At 55.9% G+C, this 22,777-nt stretch overlaps 1 protein-coding gene across 1 annotated transcript in view; it reads right to left on the bottom strand.

Moving 5' to 3' along the window:
- Positions 1–22,521, bottom strand: part of GALNT6 (polypeptide N-acetylgalactosaminyltransferase 6) — a 29,838-nt gene extending 7,317 nt beyond the window's left edge. The window contains exons 1-4 of the mRNA XM_062202209.1: positions 22,031–22,521; positions 19,931–20,103; positions 7,023–7,172; positions 6,356–6,590 (exon numbers count right to left, since the gene is read on the bottom strand). Of these exons, the coding sequence (XP_062058193.1) occupies positions 6,356–6,590; positions 7,023–7,172; positions 19,931–20,103; positions 22,031–22,521 (1,049 nt within the window). The remainder of the gene's footprint in view (positions 1–6,355; positions 6,591–7,022; positions 7,173–19,930; positions 20,104–22,030) is intronic.
- Between the last annotated feature and the right edge of the window lie 256 nt (positions 22,522–22,777).

The following is a 22,777-nucleotide window of genomic DNA, read 5'->3' as shown; positions in this document are numbered from 1 at the left end:
CTGGCAGCAAAATAAACATCTTTGCATTCCATTTTCCACAAAACTTTTTGAAGTTCCTGCAAGAGAATATAATGGTGGCGGTTGCTTCTGTTCCTGGGCCAAGGCAGCTTGGATTGGATGGGGCTTTGCTGCCCTCTTGTGGTACAACCAAGCACAAAGAGACCAACACCTTCTCCATCACCCCAGCACCTAGCCAGGTACCTCACACACAGCTGGGGCTCAGCCAGGGGCAGTACATCAAAGAGCCTGCCCTTGGTTACCTGTGGCTGGCCCAGTCACCATGGATTTGGTTCCTGCAGCCACTTTCTGGGCAAAATTTCTCTAAACAAATCCTTGATTTATTCTCTTTCTTTGAAAGGTACAGAGGCAGAGACAGACATCTTTCACGAGCTGGTTCACTCCCAAGATGCCCAGAGCAGCCAAGGCTGGGCCTGACCCAAGTCAGGAGCTTGGCAACACTCCATCTGGGTCCTCTGCCTGGGAGATTCCCAAGTGGCATCGTCACGGCACTGCCAACTGCCTGTTCTGGAAGCAATTTTAGCTGGAAACCCTCCTGTTCAGCCGCCTTCCTGTCCCTGGTTTCGATCTCTTCCAAGGATCTCAAGTCAGCCCACGCAGAGTCCAGAGAGACTGGGGACAGTCTGGGACTCCAGGCGAGTCCCTGACACCGCCAGCCTCCTCTGGAGAGAGTTCCCAGCAGACCTGTCTCCTGCCTTTTACTTATTTGAGGAGAGAGAGAGAGAGAGAGAGAGAGAGAGAGAGAGAGAGAGAGAGAATATATCTCCAGTTTGCTGGTTTACTCCCCCAAATGCCCACCAACAGCCAGGTCTGGGCCAGGCCAAAGCCAGGAGCTGAGAACTCCATCTGGGCTGCGGCAGGGCCACAGGTGCCCAACTATTTGAGCCACCACTGCTGTCTCCCAGGCTCTGCACAGGCAGGAGGCTGGAGCCAGGGGCTGGAGCTGGGAACCCACCCAGGCCTTCTGATGTGGGACGTGGGTGTCTTAACCACAAGGCCATTTGCCCGCCTGCCCTGGTGTCTTGCTTTCTCAGGGTGAGAAGTCCCGGACAAATTAGCTTAGGATAAAAACAAGGAGGGGCCTGCACTGTGGCATAGCGGGTGAAGCCACTGCTTGCAGTGCTGGCATCCCATTTGGGCACAGGTTCGAGTTCCGATTGCTCCATTTTTGATCCAGCTCTCTGCTATGGCCTGGGAAAGCAGCAGAAGATGGCCCAGGTGCTTGGGCCCCTGCACCTACATGGGAGACCTGGAGGAAGCTCCTGGCTTCTGGCTTCGGATCGGTGCAGCTCCAGCCATTGTGGCCAATTGGGGAGTGACAGTAGATGGAAGATCGATCTCTCTCTCTCTCTCTCTCTCTCTAACTCTGACTTTTTTTTTTTTTTTTTTTTGATAGGCAGAGTGGACAGTGAGAGAGTGAGAGAGAGAGACAGAGAGAAAAGTCTTCCTTTTGCCGTTGGTTCACCCTCCAATGGCCGCCGCGGTAGGCGCGCTGCTGCCGGTGCACCGCGCTGATCCGATGGCAGGAGCCAGGTGCTTCTCCTGGTCTCCCATGGGGTGCAGGGCCCAAGCACTTGGGCCATCCTCCACTGCACTCCCTGGCCACAGCAGAGAGCTGGCCTGGAAGAGGGGCAACTGGGACAGAATCCGGCACCCTGACCGGGACTAGAACCCGGTGTGCCGGCGCCGCAAGGCGGAGGATTAGCCTAGTGAGCCGCGGCACTGGCCCTAACTCTGACTTTCAAATAAATATTAAAAAAAAAAAAACAAAGAAACAACAACAACAACAAGGAAAGCATGCTTTAGATCCATGACAGAGAATCACTAGAAAACACCCCGAATTCCTTGCCCTCATTCCTGGATGCCCGGGTTCGTCCCCTGCTCCCCCTCACTGCCTCATCAACTCTGAGAGGGCAGGGTGGGAGGGTAGAGGGGTGCACAGTCCCTCTGGGGGCACGATGTGCAGTGCCTTGGGCTGGCCATGCATGCTAGCGGGCCATTGGAACCAGAGAGCAAATTCATGGCTCAGACACTGGAGCTTTGTCTTACAGTGGAGGCCGGGCCATCAGCACCGGACGGGAGCCAGGTGTCCCATCTCTGACTGTGCCACTGTGTGCCTGGCCCCTGGTGTCCAGGGGTGGGGGTGGGCGGGGCCTGACTGTGCGCACCAAACAAAAGGCATCTGTGAGCCAAATGGAGGGGCAGTAGAGAGATTGAATTTCTTCTCTTTCACCTGCTCTGTCTTTTCTCCCTCTCCTGCTAATGGAGACAGAGCAGGTGAGTGTCCAGGAGCCCTGGCATCCTGCCTGGGGCACCCACCTGAGCCCTCCCGACTGAGACTTGGGGTGGCACCTGGTAGGATTCTGGGAGGGCTGGTGGGGGGAGGAACTCCCTCTCCCCCTGTCAAACCTGACCTCTCTGGCCATCATGTCCCTAGCCTCTGCTGTCCCCTACCCCGGATGTACAGTCAAGCTCTCCCTTACGTGTGTGGCGGGTCCAGAACGCAATGGCACAAACCACCCAAAGGCCACTCCCCATCTCAGTTCAATTGTGACAGCCGTTAAATTCAAGCAGCGTGCGGAGGGACAGGCAGGGTGCGGGGCAGGGGGTCGGTGAGCCCTGGGCATTGAGCAGGGGATTCCCAGCCCACTGCCCACCCTGCAGTCGGAGGCGGACCCTCGGGCTTGAGGGCAAAACCTGGTAAACTTCTTCTTTTTATGAGGCTCGAGATCAAAGGAGGGGTTTTACGTTTTTAGTTATTACTTTAGATTTTTTTTAAAACTGATTTCGAGAGGCAGAGACAGACACACGGACGGACAGACAGACAAACACAAGGACACAGAGAGAACTCCTATCTGCTTGTTCATCTTCCCCCCATGCCTGCAACAGCTGGGGCTGGCCTAGGCTGAAGCCAGGAGCCCAGAACTCAATCCAGGTCTCCCACGCGGGTAGGTGGCAGGGACCCAAGCACTTGAGCCCTCACTGCTCTCTCTCAGGGGACACGTTGGTGACAGAGGTGGACTTAGGAGCAGAGCAGGCACTGATGTAGGACACAGGCCTCCCAAGCTACATGTTAACTGCTGCACCCAGTACCCACTCTCTATATACATATTTATATTAGAGATTTATTTACTTATTTATTTGAAAGGCAGTTACAGCATGGAGCAGAGAGAGAGATCTTCCATCTGTTGGTTCACTCCCTGAAAGGCTGCAACGGACAGGGCTGGGTCAAGCCCAAGGCAGGAATCGGGAACTCCATCCGGGTCTCCCACCTGTGCAGGGGCCCAAGCACTTGGGCCATCGCCTGCTGCTTCCCAGGCACATTAGCAGGGAGCTAAGTGGAGAAGTGGAGCAGCCGGGACACAAACCAGCGCCCATATGGGATGCTGGTGTCATAGGTGGCAGCTTAACCCACTGTGCCACAACACTAATACCGGTTTTTATATTTTTAAAATTATTTTTAAAAGATTTATTTATTTATTTGAAAGGCAGAGTTACAGAGAAGCAGAGGCAGAGGTGAAAAAGAAACAGAGACAAAGACTTTCCGCCTGCTGTTTCACTCCCCAAATGGCCATGACCGCTAGTGCTGGGCCAGGCCAGGTCAAAGCCAGGGGCCAGGAGCTTCTGCTGGGTCTCCCACACAGGTGCAAGGGCCCAAGCACTTGGGCCATCTTCTACTGCTTTCCCAAATGCATTAGCAGGGAGCTGGATTGGAAGGGGAGCATCTGGGACTGGAACTGGTGTCCATATGGGATGCTGGCACTGCAGGCAGAGGCTTTAACCGCTAGGCCCCAATACCAGCCACTCCAGTTTTTATGTTTAAAAGACTTGTGGCCAGCACCGCGGCTCACTAGGCTAATCCTCCACCTGCAGCGCCAGCACCCCAGTTTCTAGTCCTGGTTGGGGCACTGGATTCTGTCCTGATGGCTCCTCTTCCAGTCTAGCTCTCTGCTGTGGCCCGGGAAGGCAGTGGAGGATGGCCCAAGTCCTTGGGCCCTGCACCCGCATGGGAGACCAGGAGAAGCACCTGGCTCCTGGCTTCAGATCAGCGCGGTGCGCCGGCCTCAGCACACCGGCTGCAGCGGCCATGGCGGGGTGAACCAACAGAAGGAAGACCTTTCTCTCTGTCTCTCTCTCTCTCACTGTCCAAAAAAAAAGACTTGTAAATTTTTTTTTAAATTGATATATTTTACCCTCGTGTTAACCCTGAATTGAACATTATACAATGCATACACATATCACAACATCACATAGTATCTCATAAATATGTAGGATTTTTATGCCAATTAAAAAATTAAGAGTCCAAAAAGAAGACTATGCAACAGGCTTTATGTAGCCAGCAGAGCCTAAAATATTTTGCTACCTGGCAATTTACAGAAAAGTTCAGGGAGGCCGGCGTTGTGGCTCAGCAGGTGAAGCCGCTGTTTGCGACTCTTGCATCCCATATCACAGTGCTGGCTCACTGCCCCGGCCTGGAACTGCCTTTTTTTTTTTTTTTTGACAGGCAGAGTGGATAGTGAGAAAGAGAGACAGAGAGAAAGGTCTTCCATTTTGCCGTTGGTTCACCCTCCAATGGCCGCTACGGACGGCGCATCTCGCTGATCCGAAGCCAAGAGCCAGGTGCTTCTCCTTGTCTCCCTTGCGGGTGCAGGGCCCAAGACTTGGGCCATCCTCCACTGCCTTCCCGGGCCATAGCAGAGAGCTGGCCTGGAAGAGGGGCAACCGGGATAGAGTCCGGCGCCCCAACCGGGACTAGAACCCGGTGTGCCGGCGCCGCAAGGTGGAGGATTAGCCTGTTGAGCCACGGCGCCAGCTGGAACTGCCTTTCACAACAACAAAGCTGGCTACCCAGCTTCCAATCCCGCTCCCTGCTAATGCAGCCATTTGGAGAGTAAACCAGCCAATGGAAGACTGCTGTCTCCCAGAAGAAGCTCCTGGCTCCTGGCTTTGGCCTGGCCCAGCCTCGGCCGTTGTAGCCACTTGGGGATTGAACCAGCAGAAGGAAGACCTCTCTCTCTCTCTCTCTCTCTCTCTCTCTCTCTATATATATATATATATATATATATATATCTTTCTTCCTTTCAAATAAATAAATAAATCTTACAAAAAAAGATTTCTGTCTCCATCTCTGTCACTCTGCCTTTCAAATTAAGGAAAAAAAATCTTAGAAAAGTTCTGGGGCTGGCACTATGACAAAGAGGTAAAGTTGCTGTCTGCAGTGCCGGTGCCTGATCGAGTCCCGGCTGCTCCACTTCCGATCCAGCTCCCTGATAATGCACCTGGGAAAGCAATGGAAGATGGCCCAAGTGCTTGGGCTCCTGAACCCATATGGGAGTGCCCCTGGCTCCTGGCTTCAGACTGGCCCAGCTCTGGCTGTTGTGGCCATTTGGGGAATGAACCAGCAGATGGAGGATCTCTCTCTCTCTCCTCTCTCTCTCTCCCACTCTGCCTTTCAAATAAATAAATAAATCCTCTATTTCTTTTAAAAAGCAGATATATGTATAATATATTTTTTTTTGACAGGCAGAGTGGACAGTGAGAGAGAGATAGAGAGAAAGGTCTTCCTTTTGCCGTTGGTTCACCCTCCAATGGCCGCCGTGGTAGGCGCGCTGCGGCCGGCGCACTGCGCTGATCCAATGGCAGGAGCCAGGTGCTTCTCCTGGTCTCCCATGGGGTGCAGGGCCCAAGCACTTGGGCCATCCTCCACTGCACTCCCTGGCCACAGCAGAGAGCTGGCCTGGAAGAGGGGCAACCGGGACAGGATCGGTGCCCCGACCGGGACTAGAACCCGGTGTGCTGGCGCCGCAAGGTGGAGGATTAGCCTAGTGGGCCGCGGCACCGGCCTAATATTTTAAAAAAATGAAAGTTCAGGGGAACTGACCTCGGCAGCCCGGGCTGCTGCCTCTGATGACCATGCTATTCAACAGTGGCCCCCAGCCAGCGTCTCCCACCCCCAGAACAAGCCCCCGCCCTGTCATTCCACAGGCAGGGGAGGGAGCACATGGGACAACATGGGTAAAGCTGGCTGTCCAGCATCGGGCATGCAGTAACTGGCTGATGAGGGCAAACCACTAGGCCGGAGGGTGGGAAAGGGGCTTTGGGGCAGCCCAGCACGGGCATCCATGCCACATGGCCCAAAGTCAGCTATTACTACAGCCCTCAGTGTTCCAGCTGTAAAATGGGCTGATCGTGGTGCCGACCTTCATCAGGAAAGAGAAGTTAATAATCAAGTGCTTGAGAGAGCACTTGATAAACGCTGATGCGAGACAGCACAGGTCTCCGGAACTGGGTGGCCCTGGAGCCAGGCTGGGGGGGCTCCCCAAGGGGTGGTCCTTACTTGATGGGGTACGTCTCATCCTTGCGCCTCCGATTCTCGTGTGCGGGAACAGCCTCCCAGCCGAAGGTCAGGCTCCAGTCGAAGTTGCCCCGGCTGTGGACTCTGCCCCTTTGCACAGGTTTGGAGAACTCGAAAGTGTTCAGGTCTATGGTGACGATGTCGGGGCTCACCACGACCGTCTCGTCCTCCGCGATCCGGGCCAAGAGAGGCTCCAGCCAGCCGGTGAAGCACTCGCCTGCGGGGGGGGGGGGGGGGCAGACAGGTAAGGCAGCAATCAGGGACCTGCCCACAAAGCCCCCCCATGCCCAGGGAGGAACCCCAGCAGGGGGAGGGGCAGAAGGAGGCATTTCCCCCACCCTGGGTGTGGGGGGTGGCATTTGCATCCCAAGCTTCAGCCCCAGCTGCAGAATAATTCCTCTCGCTTGCCTGGAGAACTTCCCCCTTGAACTTCCGCAAATACTAGGGCGACTCCAGGGAAAGACGGAATTAAAAGGGATGAGGGTCTGTTTGGGCTCAGGTGCACCTCCTGAGCCCTGGAATCAGGAGGGGAAAAAAAAAGGTAGAAGCAGCTGGAGTGGACCCCCAGCCTCCTTCTGTGCCAGGAAGAGACGGGATGGGGCCTCCCCGCATGCCCGCACGCGTGTATACCAGCCGCTCTCTTACTCACAGTGGGCATCCAGGAAGGTGAGCACCTCCGCCTGCGCCACGCTGGCCCCCAGCAGCCGGGCGGTGATCAGCCCCTTGCGCTCCTCCTGCCGCACCACCCGCACCACCTGCAGCTGCTTCACGTACTGCTCCAGCTCCTCCTTCAAGTACTCTGCAAGCACAGGGGCCATTTGCTTGCAAACCTGACGCCTGGTGGGCACCAAGTCCAGCTGGCCCTAGGCTTCCAGGTCTGACTTCTTCTGGATCCCTCTCCAAGTGCCTGCAATGGCTGGGGTGGGGCCGGAGCCAGAGCCAGCAGCTGGGGGAACTTAACCTAGGTCTCCCCTGTCACTTCAGTCCCCACTTCCTGCCTCTTAGTAGGGAGCTGTGGTCAGGACCCAGGCTCCCTAGTGTGGGAGGCAAGCATCCTAGCCCCCCGCAGCCTGAATCTTAACCCTTGCACTCCCGCCGCCTGAAGCATTCCACAGCAGCAGGCTAGGGTGTGGGACTGGGGAGGCTGGGGATAGCGGCCGCCAGCTTCGCCCCTGAAGTCCCAGACAGCACCCCAGAACCGCTTCTTTGGTCTTGACTCCAGTACACAACTCTGACAAAGGCTCCCCATGCCTCTCTCGGGCTCTCAGCTGCCACTCCTCACAGGTGGGGCTGTGCAGCCACGGCTCAATGTCTCCATCTGCCAGGTTCCTCAGAGTGAGTCCAACATGCACAGCGCCTCCAAGTGCTGATTTCTTGCTCGCAGAATCAGCAGCAGGGCATCTAACTCTAACCCTCCCTATTACTCCTCTGCATAGGAGAACTTTACGAAAATGCAAATGTTGGGGCTGGCGCTGTGGTGTAGCAGGTTAAGATGCCATCTGCAGTGTTGGCATCCCTTATGGGGGCCGGTTCGAGTCCCAGCTGCTCCACTTCCGACTCAGCTCTCTGCAATGGCCTGGGAAAGCAGTAGAGGATGGCCCAAGTGCTTGGGCCCCTGCATCCGTGTGGGAGACCTCGCAGAAGCTCCTGGCTCCTGCGGCCAATTGGGGAGTGAACTCTGACTTTCAAATAAAATAAATGAATCTTAAAAAAAAAAAAAAAAAGAAAGAAAATGCAAGTGTGCCAAGCAGCTCTGGATAGGCCCAACTCTGTCTCTCCCTCTGTCTGTAACTCTGCCTCTCAATTTTTTTCAAAAATTTATTTATTTATTTGAAAGGCAGGGAAACAGAGAGACAGAGAGACAGAGAGATCTTACATCAGCTGGTACATCCCCCAAATTCCTACCACAGCCAGGGCTGGGCCAGGCTGCAGTCAGAGCCAGGAACTCCCTCCAGGGCTCCCACCTGGGTGCAGGGCCCCAGCACTCGGCCATCTTCTGCTGCCCTCCCAGGTACATTAGCAGGGAGCCGGATGGGAAACCAAGTAGCTGGGACTCAAACCGGCGTCCCGATAGGAGTTGAGCTAGGAGCCAGGTGTTGAAATGGTACTGCGGTGTGGGATGCGAGGCAGATGCTGCGCCTGAAAAGTGACAGCCGAATCAGCTGAGCGGTGATGCCAGCCTCCAGGAAAAGCTTCCTGAAGGGAGGGTGTCTCCAGCGCCCTCTGCAGGCCTTTTCTGACACTTCCGTCTGGCCACGTTGGCCTTTCTGCCTCCTTAACACACCAAGCCTCAGGGCCTTTCTCAACTCTGCAGAATGGGTGGCTGCAGCTGCAGAGGCCTGTGGGGTCAGCCCTGGGCTTGGGCCTTGCTCTAGAGGTGGTGTTTGACAGCCTGGGGTCCGGAACTCAATTTCCTGGTTGCCTTTGATCTCGTGCACACACACTCAATGTGCACACGCGCACGCATGGACACCCTTGTGCATGTACATGTGCACACACATGTATGTGGTGACACTATTTCCAAACGCTCTCAGCACCCGCAGAGTGACGGGGGGGGGGGTCTTCCGTCCACTGGTTCACTCCCCAAATGGCCGCAGTGTCTGGAGTTGGGCGGATCTGAAGCCAGGAGCCAGGAGCCACTTCCAGGTCTCCCACGTGGGTGCAGGGGCCCCAGCACTTGGCCCATCATCTGCTGCTTTCCCAGGTGCATTAGCAGGGAGCTGGATCGGAAGTGGAGCAGCCAGGACTTGAACCGGCCCCCCTATGGGATGCTGATGCCATAGGCCAGGGCTTTACCTGCTACACCACAGCGCCGGCCCCTCTGTCCCTTCCGATTCAGCCTCCTGCAGGTGTGCATCCTAGAAGGCAGCACGGGATGGCTCAAATACGTGGGTCCCTGTCAATCACACGGGAGGCCCCGATTGAGACCTGGGTTCCTGGCTTTGGCCTGGCCCAGCACCAGCTTTTGCGGGCATCTGGGGAGTGAACCAGTACACGGAAGATCTGTCTCTCTGTTGCTTTGCCTTTCAAATATATATATATATATATATATATATATATATATATATATAGAGAGAGAGAGAGAGAGAGAGAGAGAGAGAGAGAGAGAGACTGACCCTGGGAGGAGAGAGAGAAGGGGGCTTGCTTGAGCCATTCCTTTGCTCCCTGTCTGGGAGGATGGTGCTCTCGGCAGAGGAAATACTCTTGAACTTGGAACTCCAGTTCCTTAATTTTTCTGGACAGAGGAGTGCTCCCAAAGTGCCGACCTGTGCCTGGGTTCTCGGGCAGTCATCTGAGCGAGGGCCTGTGGCCCACTCACTCCAGGAATCAAGTCTTTTGTCTCCGGCTGTTGGGACTGTGTAAGTGCACATCAGCTTCTTGGGGCAGCTGCAGCCCAGCGGGCTCCTCGCAGGCATCAGCTGATGCACTGCCCGGCACCTGCCTGCCCTGGGCACGGACAGCCTCAGCATCCTGCCCGTCAAGGAGCTCAGACGCCCGCCCAGCGCCAGCCCCGGGTGCTGGCTCTGTCCAGGGAGGAGAGAGGGACCCAAGCAGGCGCTTGCCCTGAGAACTCGCTTCACTGGGCTCACAGGAAGCTCATGGCAGCAGAGATAACCCTGGGACAGAACATGATAGGAAGTGGGTTCTGTGGTGAGAGGTGAAGCACTGGGCTGCGAACCCCCTGGGGAAGAGGCGGGGCACGACACAGCCTCCTCCCACGCCTTCCTTCCAGTGTCTTCCAGGTCCAGGTGGCCCGGCTGCACCTCGCAGCCCCGGCCTCAGGCCCTTCGAGGGGACCTGTCTCATTTGTCCACTCTTCCTGCTCCTGGGCTCACTGGATGTACGATCCGGAGCTGAGCACAGAGCCCCAGATGATCCCGCCCACACACTGACACCCCCGATGGCAGGCTTTTCGTTTCAACAACCCCCACCCCCACGCAGCTTCGTTCATCACCACCCAAGTGGACGACACCACTGTGAACCTGACACAGGAGCCCGCGGTTTGAGGTCTGACGGCTGCCAGGTCTCTGCTCCTGGTCTTGCTTGGACTAACAGAAACACCCACCTGACGTAGGCTCAAACAGAACCCAAGATTTCCACCCCAGACCTCCACTCTCCGTCTCCCCCATCTTTATGTTTTTTTTTTTATTCATTTACTTGAGAGGCAGAGTTACAGGCAGAGAGAGGGAGAGACAGAGAGAGAGGTCTTCCATCCACCGGTTCACTCCCCAAATGGCCACAATGGCTGGAGCTGCGCCGAACCAAAGCAAGGAGCCAGGAGCTTCTTCTGGGTCTCCCACACGGGTGTAGGGGCCCGAGCACCTGGGCCATCTTCTACTGCTTTCCCAGGCCATTAGCAGAAGCTGGATCAGAAGTGGAGCCGCGGGGATTTGAACCAGCACCTATACGGGATGCCGGCGGCACGGGCGGAGGCTTAGCCCACTATAGCACAACGCCAGCCCCGTAGGTCTCCCGCTTGTCAGGGAACAGTGCCAGCTTCCCTCCAGCTGCTCTGCCCCAGAGTCTGTCTGGGTCCTCCTGTCTTCACAACTAAGTGACCGCCAGCACTGCCAGTTTGCTCGTCCCCACTGTCACCCCAGGACACAATGTATGAACTGATCTCGCAGCCTTGACTCCCCAGTCCGTTCCACAGGACCGGCAGGGCTGTGACTTCTAGCTGTAATTCGGACCCTGCCACTACAGCAGGTTCCAACTGCACTTCAAGACATCTCCGGGGGCAGACAATTGGTCCAATAGTTGGGTCTCGTATCAGAGTAGCTGGGTGCATTCCCAGCTCTGGCTCCTGATTCCAGTTTCCTGCCAATGCAGACCCTGGTAGAGAGCATGTTAACTGTGCCCCCGACAGCTGTCTGGGAGACCTGAACTGAGTTCCGGCTCCCAGGATTGGCCCCAGCCCAGTCCCTGTTGTTGCTGGTGTTTGGGGAGTGAGTGAATCAGCAGATGGGCGCGCTCTGCCTGTGTGTGTCTCGCTCTCTGCCTCTTGAATTTAAAAAAAAAGTCCAGGGCCAGCATTGTGGCGCAGTGGTTACGCCACTGCCTGCTTTGAGTTCTGCCTGCTCTGCTTCCGATCCAGCTCCCTGCTGATGCACCTTGGAAGGCAGTGGAAGGTGGCCCCCTGCCATCCATGTGGGAGACCCGGATGGAGTTCCAGGCTCCTGGCTTCCACCTGGCTGTGCCCTGGCTGTTGTGGGCATTTGGGGAGTGAACCAGTGGATGGAAAATTTCTCTTTCTGTCTCTGTTACTCTGCCTTTCAAATTAATAAATAAATGATTAAATGATTTAAAAAAAAAAAAAGAAGAAGGAAAGTTCAAATAGCACGACGGCTCTTATTAAAAAATTGAACAGGATGACCACATGATCTAACAATTCCACTTCCTGGGGGCCGGTGCTGTGGCATAGCAGGTAAAGCCACCGCCTGCAGTGCTGGCATCCCATATGGGCACCGGTTCAAGACCCAGCTGCTCCACTTCCAATCTAGCACTCTGCTATGGCCTGGGAAAGCAGTAGAAGATGGCCCAAGTCCTTGGGCCCCTGCATCCACGTGGGAAGCTCCTGGCTCCTGGCTTCGGATCAGTGCAGCTCTGGCCATTGCGGCCAATTGGGAAGTGAACCAGTGGAGGGAAGACCTCTCCTCCCCACCCCCCACCTCTCTGCCTCTCCTTCTCTCTCTGTAACTCTGCCTTTCAAATAAAAATTAAAAAAATCTTAAAAAAAACCAAAAAACAAAAAACCCAAAACCCACCAACAACCATTCCACTCCCGGGTGTATCTCTGAAAGGATTGGAGAGAGGGACTCCAGCAGGCATTTGCACACCCACATACCCATGTGTACAGCAGCCTTGTTCACCATAGCCACCAGGTGGGATGGACTCAAATGCCCATCAATGCATGAATAAGGAAGCTGTGTTCCACCCATACGATGGACCGCTACCCAGCCTCAAAAAGGAAGTGAATTCCGACAGGTGCTACAACACGATGAACTGAAGACACTGTGCTAAGGGAGAGAGAGTCAGAAAAGGACAAACACCGGGGCCGGCGCTGTGGCACAGAGGGTAAAGCTGCCGCCTGTAGTCCCAGCATCCCATATGGACACCGGTTCGAGAACTGGCTGTTCCACTTCCAACCCAGCTCTCTGCTACAGCCTGGGAAAGCAGCAGAAGATGGCCCAAGTCCTTGGGCCCCTGCACCCACATAGGAGACCCGGAAGAAGCTCCTGGCTCCTGGCTTTGGAATGGCGCAGCTCCAGTCTTTGTGCCATTTGGGGAGTGGACCAGCAGATGAAAGACCTCTCTCTCTGTTTCTTTCTCTCTCTCTCGGTCTGTAACTCTACCTCTCAAATAAATAAATAAATAATTCTTACCCCCCCCCCCAAAAAAAAAAAAGGAAGAGAAAAGGACAAATACCATGATTCCTCTCATGTGAAATAGAACAGCAGTTAAATTCACAGAGGCAGAGAGAACAGCGGTTGCCGGGGGCTGGCCGAGAGGAAAGGCAGAGTTTCAGTTTGGGAAGAAATCTCTCTGGCAAAGGGTAGCAGTGATGGGTGTACAACCACGTGAATGTGGTTAATGCCACAGAATTTCAGATGGCAAAGCTGGTGAATTTTATTTATTTATTTATTTATTTTTTGCCAGGCAGAGTGGACAGCGAGAGAGAGAGAGAGAAAGGTCTTCCTTTGCCGTTGGTTCACCCTCCAATGGCCGCCGTGGCTGGTGCACCGCGCTGATCCAAAGCCAGCAGCCAGGTGCTTCTCCTGGTCTCCCATGCAGGTGCAGGGCCCAAGCACTTGGGCCATCCTCCACTGCACTCCCTGGCCACAGCAGAGAAGCTGGCCTGGAAGAGGGGCAACTGGGATAGAATCCGGCACCCCGACCCGGACTAGAACCCGGTGTGCCGGCGCCGCAGGCGGAGGATTAGCCTAGTGAGCCGCGGCGCTGGCCGAATTTTATCTTATGGATATGTCACCACGCACACACACGAGAAACCCAAATGGTGCCCGTCAGCCACAGAGGGCTCCCCTGGAGGCCTGCCCACCTCCCTGAAGCTCCCTCTGCACCAGTGCTCTTTCTGCTCCCTTGCTCACCTCCTTTCGGCCAGGCTGGTTGCCTTTCTGCCCCATTAACAGAGCAAGCCCTGGGGCCTTTGCACACGCTGTTCATGTTGAGCACACTCAGAATAACTTTTCTTGGCTACTCCGACTACAGGAGCTCCCTGATCACCCACTAGCCTGTCATCCTGTGTTCTGTTCTTTCTTCCTCTCTAATTTACTTTCTTTGTAATGGCACTATCTGGAATTATTTATGTTCTGTCTTTCCGGCTAAAAAACGTCGGCTCCAAGAAGACAGACACCCAACCTGCTCAGTGCAGTCTCCCCAGGCTCTGACACAGGCGCTCACACTGAACAGACAGCTAACAAATATTTATTTACTCAGCAAATCAAGACATTGCGGCTTTCATGGACCCCTTCCTTGGGGGCTGCCCCCTCTTCCCTGCCTTCGGAAAAATCTAGAAAGGAGAAAACCTTTCTTACAGAGGCGCTTTCTCTCTTAGTTTTCTTTTTTTTAATTTTTAAAAGATTATTTATGAGAGAGGGAGAGAGAGAGAGAGAGAGAGAGGTCTTCCATCCGTTGGTTCACTTCCCAAATGGCCGCAATGGCCGGAGCTGTGCCAATCTGAAGCCAGGAGCCAGGAGCTTCTTCTGGGTTTTCCACGTGGGTCAGGGGCCCAAGGACTTGGGTCATCTTCCACTGCTTTCCCAGGCCATAGCAGAGAGCTGGATTGGAAGTGGAGCAGCTGGGACTTGAACCGGTACCCACATGGGATGCCGGCACTGCAGGCGGCAGCTTTACCCACTATGCCACAGCGCTGGCCCCTTTCCTTTTATTTTTATTCTACTTTCCCGTCTGTCTTGTGCTGTCCAGCCTCAATTCTAACTGCAACTTGGAACTTTGTTAATGAATCACTATGGAAGGGTAAAAGGAGAAGCGCACAGGTGCAACACTCTCTGGGGGTTATTCTGCAATCCACCTGCTCGGGTACAGCGTTTGGATACCGGGCCATATCTCAAACCCTAATGAAGACTCATGCTTGGCTGCTTCCCACGTGCATGTGTAAGGAGCACACTGGCAGGTGAAACTCACATGTGGGGGGCCAGCGCTGTGGCGTAGTGGGTAAAGCTGCTGCCTGCAGTGCTGGCATTGCATATGGGTGCCGGTTCGAGACCCAGCTGCTCCACTTTCGATCCAGCTCTCTGCTATGGCCTGGGAAAGCAGTGGAAGATGGCCCAAGTCCTTGGGCCCCTGTACCAGCATGGGAGACCCGGAAGAAACTCCTGGCTTCAGCCTGGCTCAGCCCTAGCCATTGTAGCCATTTGGGGACTGAACCAGCAGATAGAAGACTTCTGTCTCTGTCTCTCCCTGTCTCTTTGTCACTTTGCCTTTCAAATAAATAAATAAATAAATAGTTTTAAAAGTAAAAATAAATAAAGTTGAAGAAATCTTTTACAAATTTAAGACAGAGCGTTAATACAGAGCTATTTGCCTGTGTTATAAAACAAACACAGAGAAAGAGGTGAGAAGCTTGGTGCCTGGTAAAACAGACATCAAAAAGTTGTGATCCAGCGAGAACCAGAGCCCATCAACAGCTCCTGATTTGTACAAGGGGGCTTCAAAACGATGGTGGGGACAATGGAAAATTCCCCATGACTTTTCTGCAGCCCCGTTGTCCTCCTAGGGGTCCAGGAGACCACAAGGGAACTGCGACTCACATCGGTGCTGACCAGGGACTACACTCTTCCTGGGCCCCAGTACCAGTCTGACTCCCTCCATCCCACTGGCAACTTCTTGCGGGGTGGGTGGCGGTGGTGGCAGGTTCCAGGCTGTGCAGCCTCCCCAGGGCAGCTCAGGGCTTTGGATATGAGACACCGGGGTGGGGGGACCCAGGAGACCCACTGGCCTGCAAGGCTAGTTTTCAGATGCTGGTAGAATGTGCCAGACCAGGAGTGAGCTGTGCCCAGTGGCTGTGCCCTGGGTCTGGCTCATAGGTAGGTCACAAAGAATCTGCAGCCTGGCACTGGCCTACTCCCCACCACCGACCCCGGCATCAGTGCCTGTACACTCACGGTCACAGGGTTGCCACTGGGCGCCTGGATAGGAGGACAGAGAGCAGGGACCGCGTCTTGGCAGAGCTGCAGCCTTGGCTTGTGTGTGCGTAACGAGAGCCACTTAATCTGATCAGACAGTGAAACGCGGGAAATTTTATCCTGCAGAGATTTCTGAACTGGCATCAGAGGTTTTTTTTGTCCTTTCCCACTAAACCAAACCTGTACCTCGGGAGTCTGAAGGCCCTCGAGGTAGGGGGTCTATCCAGGGGTCCAAAGATTCCCCCAGAACGCCACACACATGCGCACACACGTGGGTGCTGCCGACCCCTGTGGGCGACCGTGCACTGTGTGAGCCAACAGGAGTACAGCTCTCGACAGATGCAGAGGGAGGCCGGGATCTGGGAGGAAACCACACCTGGTTTAGGTTTTGTTTTCAGGCAGGTGTTTCTTTCGTTTAAATTTGTATTTATTTTATTTTTTTGAAAGACAGAGACAGACACATTTTGCACCTGCTGTTTTACGCCTCAAATGCCCGCAACAGCCCAGGCTGGGCCAGGCCAATGTTGGAAGCCCAGAACTCCATCTGGGTCTCCCACATGGGTGACAGGGACTCAAGTACTTGAGTCATCATTGCTTCCTCCCAGGGTGCCCATTAGCTGGAAACTGGAGTCAGAAACCGAGTCAGGACTCAGTCAAAGGTGTCTTAATCTGTGTGTGTGTATGTGTATGTGTGTGTGTGTGTGTGTGTGATTTAAAGATTTATTTAATTTATTTATTCAAAAGGGAGAGACAAAGATATCTTGCATGCATCGTTCACTCCCGAAACAACAGCCAGGACTGGGCCAGGCCAAAGCCAGGAGCCTGGAACTCCATCCTGGTCCCCGACGTGGGAGCAGGGGCACAAGCACTTGGGCCATCTTCTGCTGCTTTCCTAGGCACACTGGCAGGGAGCTGGATCAGAAGTGGAGGGGCCAGGCTGGTGCTGTGGCTCACTTGGCTAATCCTCTGCCTGTGGCGCCGGCACCCCGGGTTCTAATCCCGGCTGGGGCGCCGGATTCTGTTCTGGTTGCTCCTCTTCCAGTCCAGCTCTCTGCTGTGGCCCGGGAGGGCGGCAGATGATGGCCCAAGTGCTTGGGTCCCAGCATCCGCATGGGAGACCAGGAGGAAGCACTTGGCTCCTGGCTTCAGATCGGCGCAGTGCCGGCCATAGCGGCCACTGGGGACTGAACCAACAGAAGGAAGACCTTTCTCTCTGTCTCTCTCTCACTGTCTATAACTCTCTCTCTGCCTCTCTCTCTCTCTCACTGTCTAAGTGTCTGGCAAAAAAAGAGAGAGAGATTTATTTAATTTATTTATTCAAAAGGGAGACACAAAGATATCTTGCATGCATTGGTTCACTCCCCAAACAACAGCCAGGACTGGGACAGGTCAAAGCCAGGAGCCTGGAACTCCATTTGGATCCCCCACATGGGTGCAGGGGCCCAAGTACTTGGGCCATCCTCTGCTGCTTTCCTAGGCACATTGGCAGGGAACTGGATCAGAAGTGGAGGGGCCGGGACTTAAACCCACGGCATGTGGATGCTTGTTCCACAATGCCCACCCCGTAATGAGTGTCTCGAACACCTGTTCAGGCAGGTGCTTCTGAGATGCTGGAATTGGCCTTGAGAGAGAGGCCAGGGCGACAAGGAAGAGACAGCTAGAAACAATGTAAGCACCCAATCTGAGCCTGGGAGGGGCTACGGGGCCTGCCCTAGGCACAGGCTGCTCTGCTTTGGGTAGATTTTTTTTTTTTGAAAGTTTTACAATCTATTTTACAATTTATTTATTGTAGAGGCAGAGAGAGAAAGAACCACAAACCAGAGAGACAGAGAACTCCCATCTGCTGGTTCACTCCCTAAAATGTCCCTAATGGCTGAGGCTGGGCCAGAGCTGAATCTGGGAGCCAGGAACTCCATCCCAGCCTCCCTCCTGCGTAGCAGGGACCCAACTACTCCACCCATCCCCACTGCCCCAAGGTCGGAGCTGGCAGGAAACGTGGGATCGGAAGCAGAGTGGGAACTTGGACCCAGACACTCTGATGGGTATGCCAGCATCTTCACTGGTGCCACACCAGCTATGCCGATGCACGCCCCGCTGAGCTCTTCCGAGGCTGCTGTTGCTGGCCTGGTCATATGTCACGTGTCTGGTCTGGCAGAGGAGCTCCCTGGCTGGGCACTTGTGCCTTGTGGGTGGGCGTGTGGAATTCTGGGTGGTGAGTGCCAACAGATTGGAACTCCCAGCACCTGCGTTCCAGGGGAAGAAGCTTCCCAGGGATGGGCAGCACAGGGGTGGGGCGGGGCTATGAAACAGCTGACACACCGGGGCTCCCGCTGCAGGGCCACCAAGGTTCCCTGGAGGCCACCGTCCAGGCCTGCCCTCTCTGCGAGCCCCACCTGCGCACTCTGTGCCCACCAGACCCTTTCACTGCGTCCCTGGCCCTCGCCTGCCTTCGCTTGCCAAGCACTGCTGAGTGCCTGTCTTCCCCGGGAAGATGGCGGCTCTCTGAGCACAAGGATTCGACAGCGCTCCCGCACAGCCCTCCCTCCACAGCCCTGGCCCTCCTTCCAGCAGCCCCACCCCGGCCCTCCTGGAGGACCCCTGGGCACACACTGGGGGAGCCCCAGGCACCAGGTGCCACCTGCGGGGAGCTCCTGCACATGCGCAGTCTGCCACCGCCTCAGCCCCAGCCGCTCCCTTAGCCCTGGTCCCGACATCGGCACTCTCAAGTGATCCTAAGAACTTGCCTCTCTGGCCTCTGTTCCAGCCAATTACCTTCTTCCAAAGCTGCCACGCTCACGCATTTGGTGTAGAGGTTAGGACACTTACGTCCCACAGCAGAGTACTGGGGGTTCGAATCCCAGCTCCGGCTCCCGACCCCAACTTCTTGCTAACGGCAGACCTGGGAGGTAACCGTGACGTAGTAGGGTTCCTGCCACCCATGGGGGCAGATGTACTGAGCTCCTGCCTCTCAGCTTTGGCCAAGCCCCATCCCGGCTGTAGTGGGCATTTGGGGAGTGAGTGAAAAGCTGTGTATGTGTGTGTGTGTGCGTGTGTATCCACCTCTCTCCCTCTGTGTCTCCCAAGTAAGATTATCTATATACAAAACCAGCAAAGCAAAACGAAGCTGCTATGGTCTGAAACAAGGTAGTTTGGTGGCATAGACCACATAGCCTGGTAGGAATGATGACTGTCAATTCAGCATCTTTGCAGTTTTACTTCCTACAACAAACCAAGTCTCAGCCACACCAAACCCACCCCCACACCCAAACAAACACGAGCCTGCATATGCCTTTCTCTCTTCCGGAATGCCCTCTGTGCCCTCCCCTCCTCCCAGACACTCACCCTTTAAGACCCAGCTCCAGTGGTACCCCCACCATGAACCAGCCCCAGCTGTGACAGGTACCCGCTGGTGCACGGTTCCCAAGCCACGAACTAAACCAAACTGATGCTTGCACAGCTCTTTCTCCAAGCCGAGCAAGGATGGAACTGGGAGAGACGAGGCATAGGCTTCGGCTGCCCCCTTGCTAAAATCCCTCACCCACCACACAAGCAAGTCAGCGGTCCTCACTCCAGTCCGTGCCCCCGCACACCTGCTAGAGGCCGCCTGCGTTGGCGCTGCTCACTGCCCTCAGCTGAGGTCGGCGCCCGCATGGAGTGCTGTGGGGGGAGGTGGGTGAGCAGCCTCATCTACTAACGACCACAGCCAAGACAGCTTCTAGAATAGTCTGCAAGCAGGAAGTGTGGTCTAATTGGTCAGAAACAGGGGAAGGCCTGTCCCTAGCCTCCTTCCCCCCCTTCTCCCAGCTTGGTCGTCCAAGACGCAAAGCCCTTGGAGCCCATTGGGTGGAATGTGAACAAAGTCCAGGCACTAGAAGAGGGAGGTAGTGGGGCTGGCGCTGCGGCGCAGTGGGTTAATGCCCTGGCCTGAAGCACCAGCATCCCATATGGGTGCTGGTTCTAGTCCCGCCTGCTCCACTTCTGATCCAGCTCTCTGTTATGACTTGGGAAAGCAGTAGAAGATGGCCCAAGTCCTTGGGCCCCTGCACCGACGTGGGAGACCGGAAGAAGCTCCTGGCTCCTGGCTTTGGATCAGCGCAGCTCTGGCTGTTGCTGCCAATTGGGGAGTGAACCATTGGATGGAAGACTCTCTCTCTCTCTCTCTCCTCTCTCTCTTTCTCTGCCTCTCCTCTCTCTGTGTGGCTCTGACTTTCAAATAAATAAATAAATCTTAAAAAAAAAAAAAAAAGAAAAAGAAAAGGGAAGTATCCATCCCTGGTCCCCACCAGCCTTCTTCCCGCTCCTGGACGCCCCGATGCTCCGTGATGCCAGGAGCTGGTGCCCACTCCCCTGAGCGAAGCTGCTCCCTCCCCAGAGAGGGTCCCCATCGCCTCACCCTCAGTGCTGGCATCGTCCACCAGGATGATCTCCCGCAGCAAGACGGCAGGGGCGGTGTGCAGCACGCTGTACACGGTCCGCAGCAGCGTGGACCAGGCTTCGTTGTGGAACACGATGATGACGCTGGTGCTGGGCAGGGGCGGGCAGCGCCGGAACTTCTGGTCCACACATCTGGAAAGAGCACGGTGTGGGCGCACGGTTCTCCGGGCTCCGGCCTGGAGTGTGTGTTCCAGAGGTGGGGAGGGCTCTGTCCAGAGAGCCCCCCAACCACTCCCTGCTCCCCTTCAATGCCAGCGGCATTCTCTGCCCCCTGTCTCCAGCTCCTCCTGCATTTGCACCTGCTCCTAGCCCCTCTACACAGGCCCTAGCCAACTAACCCCTCACCACCGGGCGGGGCTTGGAGCCCAGTGCCCCCAGCCCTGCCCCTCGGGCAGCAAGAAGCTCCCAGGGCTGCCTCTTCCTCTGTGACGTGTGCGCTGCACAGTGTGATCCAATCCCAGACCCCAGAGGGCTAAGTGCAAAAGGGCAAATCTGACCTCTGAGCAAAGCGGCTGCAATTCTCTGACTCAGAAGGGAAGCTTTATAATTACAAAGTCTTCCCTTTATAATGTGCAGCTCCTCTCCCAGCCATTTCCTCACTGGCTCCCTGCAATGTGACACTGCTGTCACAAACCGCCCGTATCCTGCAAAACCTCTTCTCTAGCCCCATGCCCGCTGCTGCCCAGGGGCGGGGGAAGGAGTGACCTCAAGGGTTCACGTGGCCCAACACTCCGTGGGGACCTCTCTGCTGCTCTGAGATTCTCCATGCCCCCCCCCCCACCTGAGAGTCCCCTGTTTTGTCCACTCTCCAGTTGGAAAAGACATAGACCGAGCAGGGAGAGACAAAACCTTTCACCGTGGACAGGTGCTGTGGCTCAGTGAGCTAAGCCGCCACCTGCAACACCAGCATTCCATATTGGAGTGCCGGTTCGAGTCCTGGCTGCTCCACTTCTGATCCAGCTCCCTGCTAATGCACCTGGGAAGGCAGCCGAAGATGGCCCAAGTGTTTAGGGCCCTGCCACCCACATGGGAGACCCAGAATAAGCTCCTGGCTCCTGGCTTGCGCCTAGCCCCAGCCCCAGCCATTGTGGCCTTTTGGGGGAGTGAACCAGCAGATGGAAGATCTCTCTCCGCCTCTGCCTTTTAAATAAATATATATTTAGAAAAAAAAAAAAAAGTCTGTGGAGGCCAGTGGTAACACAGCCACGGTCGGGCTCACAGGAGGGGCTGTAGCTCGGATACTGAAGTGCTACACTCCAGGGCTACAAGCCCAGGGCTGAGCACCTGGGCAACGTCCCAGCGAGGCTGCAGGGAGGGACCTCAGGACCTTGGGCGTGGCCTTGGGCCCACACTGGAGGAGGGCTGAGATGTCCCTGACCTTTAGGGCGCCCCTCCCAGCAGCTCAGCCATGGAACCTTGGCTGGTGTCAGTCCCTCTCACCCCTGTGCCTGCAGGGCCTGGCCCCGGGGTTCCAAGTTCCTCCTGGATTCTGTCTTCGCTCTCATAGGTCTCCCTGGGTGTCTGGCCTGACCGTATCTTCTCAAACCCCAGCTCCTGGGACCGGGGCAGTTGGTCAGGGAAAGAAATGAGGGCTTAGGGGCTGGTATTGCAGTGCAGTGCGTTGAGCCGCTGCCTGCGACCCCAGCATACCATAAGGGTGCCAGCTGGAGTCCTTGGCTGCTCCACTTTCTACCCAGCCCCCTGCTAATGCACCTGGGAGGGCAGTAGAAGATGGCCCAAGTGCTTGGGTCCCTGCATCCACAGGGGAGACCTGGATGGAGTTCCAGGCTCCTGGCTTTGGCCTGGGCCAGCCCCAGCTGTTGCGGCCATTTAGGGAGTGCACCGGCAAATGGAAAATCTGTTTCTGTCTCTCCCTGCCTTTCAAATAAATAAAATAATTTAAAAGAAAAAAGAAAAAAAAAAAAAGGAAAGAAATGAGGGCTTAAAGGAAACCCCTGCCTGGATTCTCAACTCCCTGCGACGCTGTCCCTGGCACCAGGCCCGTGGCCGCAGCCTCACCAGCCACCCAGCTCGCCCCAGAACCTTGGCTGCTACTCACTCTGGGGGCCGCGTGTCTGGCCCCAGGGCCCTTTGCAGGGAGATGCGGTCACTGGCGAAGGCATTAAAGCAGTGCTTCTTATAGCCCTCGTCTTTCTCCTGCGTCTCCTGGGGAGTCCACTCGCTCTTCTGAAACGCTCTGCCGTCTGCCCCGGGGCTCTGGGGGTCCTGCGGAGGCCGCTCCCAGAAAGGCTTCAGCTCAGCGGCACTGTAGAAGCCGGGCAGGCAGGACTGGTTGGCAGAGGCTTGCGTCTGCTGGGGCTCCGGGGCCCTGATCTGCAGCTTGGGCATTGAATCCCGGAGGTTGTTCACGGCCCCCAGCATGAGGTCCAGCACGTGGCCCTTCTGGCCCACCAGCGACTTGAGCCACGGCTTCTCTGTGGCCTGTTCGCTGCTGCTCATGTCCCTTTGTAGGATGAAGAGGAAGAGGAGGAAGGCGCTGCCCAGCGCGGCCAGGCGGAGCGGCATGTGGCGTCTGCGGAACAGCCGCATCCTGCAGGACGGGCGCGGGTCCGACCCTGCCGGGGACCCTCGTGGTGCACTGGGCCTCAGCCTGAGAAGGGAAGGGGGCACGAGAGAGAATGAGCCAATGCGGGGGGGGGGGGGGCGGTGGCAGGGGGGCGTTGGGGGCTGGGGCTGCCTGCCTGGTGGAGCCGCTTTGCACGGCTGCCCACTTTCCCGTGCCTGAATCTCCCTCATTCGTAAATCGAGGACGCTGGCCCCAGGGTTTCCTCCCTGCCCTAAGGTT

This window comes from Lepus europaeus, chromosome 10 (assembly GCF_033115175.1).
Source record: "Lepus europaeus isolate LE1 chromosome 10, mLepTim1.pri, whole genome shotgun sequence".
Lineage (NCBI taxonomy): Eukaryota > Metazoa > Chordata > Mammalia > Lagomorpha > Leporidae > Lepus > Lepus europaeus.
The sequence above is the reverse complement of the archived record's forward strand: the minus strand, read 5'-3'. Positions and strand labels throughout refer to the sequence as shown.